Below are 7,192 nucleotides of genomic sequence, written 5' to 3'. Positions count from 1 at the left end.
GACTTGAGTTTTGTGCATGGTGATAGACTTGGACCTATTTTCACTCTTCTATATGTTGATGTCCAGTTATGTCATCACCATTTGTTAAATATGCTTTCTTTTTTCCATTTGATATTTTTCACTTCTTTGTCAAAAATTAGGTGTCTGAAGGTGTGCGGATTAGTATCCGGGTCTTTGATTTGGTTCTATTAGTCCTCCTGTCTGTTCTTATACCAATACCAGGCTGTTTTTAGTACTGTAGCTCTGTAGTAGAGTTTGATACAGAGATTGTGATGCCTCCAGAAGTTCAGGATTGTTTTGGCTATCCTGGGTTTTTTGCTTTTCCATATGAAGTTGAGTACTGTTCTTTCGAGGTCTGTGAAGAATTTTACTGGGATTTTGGTGGGCATTGCATGAATCTGTAGATTAATTCTACCTACCCAAGAGCACAGGAGATCTTTCCATTTTATGGTGTCTTCTTCAATTTCTTTCTTCAAAGATTTAAAGTTCTTGCCATACAAGTCTTCCACTTGTTTGGTTAAAGTTACTCCGAGATGTTTTATAAAATTCGTGGCTATTTTGAAGGGTGATGTTTCTTTAATTTCTTTCTCAGCTCTTTTATTATTTGTGTACAGGAGGAATACTGATTCTTTTGAGTTAATCATGTATGCTGCTACATTACTGAAAGTGTATATGAGTTGTAGAAGTTTCTTGGTAGAATTTTTAGTATTGCTTATATAAACTATCATATCATCAGCAAATAGTGAGAGTTTGACGTCTTCTTTTCCCATTATACATTACATTTTTAAATGAGCTGCACAAACACAGTACCTTACTCAAGAGCAGAAATATACATGTCAAAATTGACCTTAAATTTGTATCAATAAGCCAAGATCCATACCAATGCAAAGTATTCATCTCTTTTTCATATCCCCCTTTACATGTAAACAAACATTTATAAACAATATTTGGGAATATGAGCATAGTTCCCTTCATACTTTTTCCTGCTTTTTATTAGGCAGAGTAATTTTTTGAGGGGTGCTCAAGGTGACCATTCTGGGGGTCTCAGTCCATCAAACCACATTAGACCAGAATGAATCCACAGGTTTTCATCCTCTGGGGAAACAAAAGAAGAACCTCTTATACAAAGTCACACATCCTTAGATTCAAATTTTGAAATCAATATACCTTTAAAATACATATATTTGTTTGGCTTAGCAATCCCCAGAATCAAATGTCTCACTGCAATTCAAAAAATTAAAAGATAACAAATTTTAAACATAATTCAAACTCACTACGTATGTTTTACCTTTATGTGGCTTATTCTTTTTTTTAACCTTTCTTTAAATCTATGACTCTCTGTACTATGTCTCTTTAAAGACTTTGTCTTATTATTATTTTCTAAACCATTTACTTCCTTTTATGACTCTCTATACTCTTTTTCTTCTCTCTCCCAAGCCTATGTACATTTATCCAACATTATGACCCATTTAGAGGTCTTTTATGTCTGAGTCTTTCCTATTGTGTATCTATAATCCTACTGACTAGGAGTGCTTCCTAAAATGCTAAGCCCTTCTTATAAACTTAAGCGGCAGCATTGCTAGGAGCAATTGAGCACTGCCTGCTTGCCCAGCCCAGCCCAGCATGACCGAGCTCTTTGCTGGCTCTGAGAGCCATGTTCACAGTCCCATTTTTAGGCACACAGCCAGTCTATGTTGCCATTAAGCAAGTTATAGCACACGGTTCACAAACCCCATTTAAACACAAAATTAAACACTAAAAACAGTGTGTCCTCCAGTCAGTAAGTGTGATTGTAAACTGACAGTACCAAATGAAGATCAGTGAAGGGACAATTTCCAAATTAAGAAACACAAATGACCAACAAATATTTAAAAAAATCATCAGCATCTTTAGTTATCAGGAAAACACAGGGAAACACTGATTTTAGAGACAATTTCCTCACCTTGTCAGAAGGGCTATTACTAGGAAAGCAAATAGAAATGCTGGCAAAAATTTGGGGAGGGAAAAATAGTTATGAACTCTTTGGGGAGAGTAAACTGGCATGGTCACTGTAGACATTAGTGTGGAGGTTCCTGAGGAAGCAAAAAAACTCAAAAACCATATGGCCCAGTTGTGTATTATATACAGAACAAAGAGCATGTACACCACTATTCATTGCAGCACTACTTACAATTATTAAGAACCAAAGTCAGAGCTGTCCATGAAGAGAAAAATCGCTGAAGAAAATGTACATGCAAAATTGGATTTTTTTCTCAGCTGTAAAAAAATAAAATGATATTTGCAAGAAAATTAATGGAGATTTTTGTGTTAAGCAAAATGAACCACACTTAAAAAGATAAACACTGCATATTTTCTCCCATATGTAGAATGTAATTTTATATGTGTGTGTGTGTGTGTAAGAGAGAGAGGGAGAGAGAGGGAGAGAGGGAGAGAGAGAGAGAGAAAGAGAGAGAGAGAGAGAGAGAGAGAGAGAGAATGAAAGTAGAAAGTGTACCTTGAGAGAAAAAGACAAGCATCCTTTTAAATATCATTAATTAAATGAAAAAAAGTAATCAAATTCATATAGTCACTTGCCTGGCTAATACTAATAAAAGAGTTTTCTAAAGCCAATTTTCATCGAATTTTTTGATTAATAACATTTTTTTAAAGAGGCAGGAACAAAATATTGTGATTGAAAAAGATTCTCTAGGGCTGGAGAGCTAGATCATCACATAAAGGTGCTGGCTGCCAAGAACAGTAGCCTGAGTTGGTTGTCCCTAAACCCACATAGTGGAAGGAGAGAGGCAACTCTTATAAGTTGTTCATGGGCTCCCATATGTGCCCACATACTCCCCCCAACACAAACAAATACATATGTGCAATTTGTTTTTAGATGGTACTAGGGGACGAATATGATATTGAATGAATACATTATTGTACCTGCCAGGCATGGGGACACAATGAGAAATAAGGAATCTCAACATGCTCTAAAATTAAGTAAGAGCAGTTCAGGTGTGTGTGTGTCTGTGTGTGTGTGTGTGTGTGTGTGTGTATGTGTGTTAGAAGATGTTCTACAATGGCTGACACTTCAATGGGAGGATTTACAGTTAAGGGAATATGGGTGATCCCAAGGGCATGTTTCCTAAGAATATAGGTTCAACTGAGGGCATAGTTTAACACCAAAATCACATAAACAAGGACCATAATTTATTGATTCTTCTCCATTCACTTGAGGTACTGGTTTTAATATAGTATATACTTTATAACTAATTATGAGATAACTCACAAATATTCCCAAGGCCAGACCTACTTGTTGTTCCCTGATAATTTGGAAGTTTCAAATATATATGCTGTTTTAAGGTCACCAGAAAAGACTCATCCAAAGATCATAAGGCATTGTACCAGAGATCCCAGAGATACATACATGGCTTGGAACCAAAGGCCAGTTTTGTGTGACTCTTGAGGCTGCTTTATCCATGAAGTACTCAACTATTCCTTTTGACCTTTATACATTCCTATGTTTTCTGTGTCTTAGTTTCCTTGTTCATATCCATATCTCCATACTGAATATCATATCACATCCCTTCAGTTTAAGTAAATTCATTCCACCTTTAAAGACATAATTTTGTAATCTAATATACTCTACAGTAATGAGGTTTTCCATTTCTGAGATCAAACAACACCTATGAGCACGTAGGTGCTTCCTAGGACGCTCTATTGTTAACAGCATGTCCCAGAAGGTCTGTGTCAGGCAACCTATTAGACCCAGTGGGTAGTGGGAGCTCTAAGGGAGTGTCTGGAAGTTTTTCTCAGTGTGCCTAATCTACGATGGATGTATGCAATGATGTAACATGCAGCTTGGGACAAGGTCTTACAAATACACAGGCTGCTGAAGCCCAGGAGAAAAGAAACCCCCGGGATGATTCATCTTCGTATTTTTACATTAAAAAAGTGCTTGGGCTAAGAAACAAACTCTCAGCATCTTGTTATCTGCTATTGTTTAGTTAGGGAAGAAGAAGGTATAGTTAATCCACCTTTATTTCTTAGAGACAAAAAAAAGAAGATTCTTACCAGAAGCCACAAGGAAGAAGGAGGTGAGTCTCAGAAATGTTCATATTATTTTACTATTATATCATGGTATAACCTCCACTACTGATTGCCCCATGAGCTCTAGAGACTTAGCACATTTGTGTCCCACTAAGTCAGTGACAGAAGTGGAGGAAAGATGCCATTAGCTCAAGCTTCAAATGTGTTTTGCACAGCTTATAATAGGGTCTGGTCATATTTTTGGTCTTATGGAGCTTATACAACAATGCCTTGTAGTATTTCTAATTTCATAAATTCAAGGATTATAAATATAAGTTCACAAAGATTACATTATGAATTAGTGGCTTCCCTGTATGTCTTAGAGAGGTGGTCAGAACACTAGCAGTGTGCTTTCTGGTATCCTCTGTGTTCATAATGAGACTTCATATTTAGGATAAATTTACAGTAAGATAGTGGCTACTGAACACTTTAAGTGTGACTGCTTTGATGTGATATGCACCAGAAATTAAAATACAGTCCGTGTTTTCAGATTTGTTCTAACAGATTTTCCCAAATGATGCAGATTCTGATGGGCAATGGACCATTTTGAGGAGAAAGGACAAAATTTAAAAGGGAATTATGAAAATTAAAGAAGAGAACTGATTTGATCAGAAGGAGCAGAAAATGTGAAAGACATTTTACTTTGATAGAAAGACCAATGAGACTAAGGGCTTGTGTGGGAGGATTATATATATACTGAGAATAGGTAGTGGGTTTTGTGACCCTTAGGGGAGATTAAAGACTGGTATGGAAACATCCATGCGATCAAAGGCAAAATAAAACCTGAGAATATGAATCTTGTTGAATACTCCTTTCATTTGTCTTTCTATACAGTCACACCACTTTTACAACGTATATTAAAAACGTGCCCAATTGGCCTATCATTAAATATGTTTGGAAATATTTATTCTACCTAGTCCTTTCAGAAAACTGAGGAAACTTTATGTTAACTCATCAGGTGTTTCTAGTAAATGGTCCATGAGTACTCATGTCACGCAATACTCATTAATATTTTCACTCATCTAGTATTCTGCTTTCAGTGCTGGAAAACCTAGAATGCAAAAAAAAAAATAGTTGCTAGTAACACCTTCTGTGTGAGCTAAGCATAGTGAGTCACAGCCACATGTGTTTTTGAGAAGAGTCTTGGCCCTTCCTCTTAATTATGCACTTCTGCTGATTGGCTTCAGGAGAATGCCTTCACAATGCTGAGTATTACACCTGTTCGAGTTTCTGGGGTGGCTTTTGCCTAAAAAATATGAGTGCCAGGAAGAGATGGTGAAGTGTTTTGGTGATTCATAAAACTGATGGTAGTAGGTGCTTTCCAATGTTGAATTTCATAACATGGTCTTTGTTTTCACAGCTGGAAACACCTGTGCTCTGGAGGACCAGAGACCAACTCACATTCTCTCTTACTTGACATTTACCGCCCCTCATCTTTACAAATTTTCAGAGGAAAATGAGCTTAAGAAATCACTCCACGGTGACTGAGTTTCTCCTGTTGGGGTTAACTGAGGAGCCAGCCCTTCAGCTGCCGCTTTTCTGTCTCTTCTTGGCGATTTACACAGTCACTCTGGTGGGAAATCTTGGCATGATTGCGGTCATCAAGCTGAATTCTCAACTTCATACCCCCATGTACTATTTTCTCAGTAGTTTGTCGTTTTTAGATTTCTGCTACTCTTCTGTTGTTACCCCCAAAATGCTGGTGGGGTTTTTAAGCAGGGATAAAGCTATCTCTTATTCTGATTGTATGGCTCAGCTGTTCTTCTTCTGTATTTTTGTCATTTCTGAATGCTACATGCTGGCAGCCATGGCCTATGATCGTTATGTGGCCATCTGCAGTCCTCTGCTCTACGCTGTCATCATGTCCCCTCGGGTCTGCTCTCTCCTGGTGGCTGCTGTCTTCTCAGTGGGTTTCACTGATGCTCTGATTCACGGGGGCTGCATATTAAGGTTATCGTTCTGCAAATCCAACATCATTAAACATTATTTCTGTGACATTGTCCCTCTTATTCAACTGTCCTGCTCCAGTACTTATGTTGATGAGCTTCTGATTTTTGTCATTGGCGGATTTAACATGGTAGCCACAAGCCTGACAATCATCATATCCTATGCGTTTATCCTGAACAGTATCCTCCGCATCCACTCTAAAGAAGGCAGGTCCAAGGCCTTCAGCACCTGCAGCTCCCACCTGACAGCTGTTCTTATATTTTATGGGTCACTCATGTCTATGTATCTGAAACCCACTTCAAATGGTTCACTCATCCATGAGAAGGTAACCTCAGTGTTTTATACCACAGTGATTCCCATGTTAAATCCACTGATATACAGTTTGAGGAACAAGGAAGTAAAAACTGCACTGGTAAAGCTTGTGAGAAGAAAAATATCTTCATAATAAATGTGCTTCTTACTGTGATGTATTTATGTATGCTTAATCTCGCTTATACGCAGATGTTTATACCCTGACTCTTTAAGAGTAATCTGAGATGAGCTGAGGTTATTTATGGTACTTTGTTACGAATATTTATATTACCGAATATACACACTTAAGGTTTATAGGGTGTAATATAGTAAATATGAAAGCAATCAGTTGTTTACATTTTATTTTATTATTTATTTATTTTCATTTTTACATCGAACCACAGTTCTTTCTCTCTCCTTTTTTCCTGTCCCACCTTCCACTACTTAACCTCCATCCACTCTTCAGAGGGAGTAAGGCCTCCCCTGTGGAATCAACAAAGTCTGGTGTAACAAGTTGAGGCAGGACCAAGCCCCTTCCCACTGTATCAATGTATTGCAAGGTATCCCACCAAATGGAATTGGCCTCCAAAAGCCAGTTCATGCACCCAGGATAAATCCTGGTCCCACTGTCAGTCTCTCCTACAGATCAGTTCATGTAACTGTCACCCACATTTCGAGGGTCTAGTTTGGTCCCATGGAAGTTCCCCAAATATCAATCCAGAGACTTGGGCTCCCACTAGCTCAGGTCAGCTGTCTCTGTGGTTTTCCTAATCATGATCTTAACTCCCTTCCTTTTGCTCAAATGATCCCTTCTTTTTCTATTTACCTGAACTCCAACAACTCAACCCAGTGCTTGGTTGTGGATCTCTTCATCAGCATCCATCAGTTA

General features: G+C 37.9%; 1 protein-coding gene across 1 annotated transcript; it reads left to right on the top strand.

Annotated features, from left to right (window-relative positions):
* The first annotated feature begins 5,521 nt into the window (after positions 1-5,521).
* Or8d4 (olfactory receptor family 8 subfamily D member 4) lies at positions 5,522-6,457 on the top strand. The gene has a single exon (XM_087905065.1). The coding sequence runs from the start codon at positions 5,522-5,524 to the stop codon at positions 6,455-6,457; it is 936 nt and encodes a 311-aa protein (XP_087761191.1).
* The last annotated feature ends 735 nt before the right edge of the window (positions 6,458-7,192 follow it).

Source organism: Myodes glareolus, chromosome 4, assembly GCF_982192425.1.
Source record: "Myodes glareolus chromosome 4, mMyoGla1.1, whole genome shotgun sequence".
Lineage (NCBI taxonomy): Eukaryota > Metazoa > Chordata > Mammalia > Rodentia > Cricetidae > Myodes > Myodes glareolus.
This window is presented reverse-complemented; position numbering and strand designations above follow the sequence as displayed.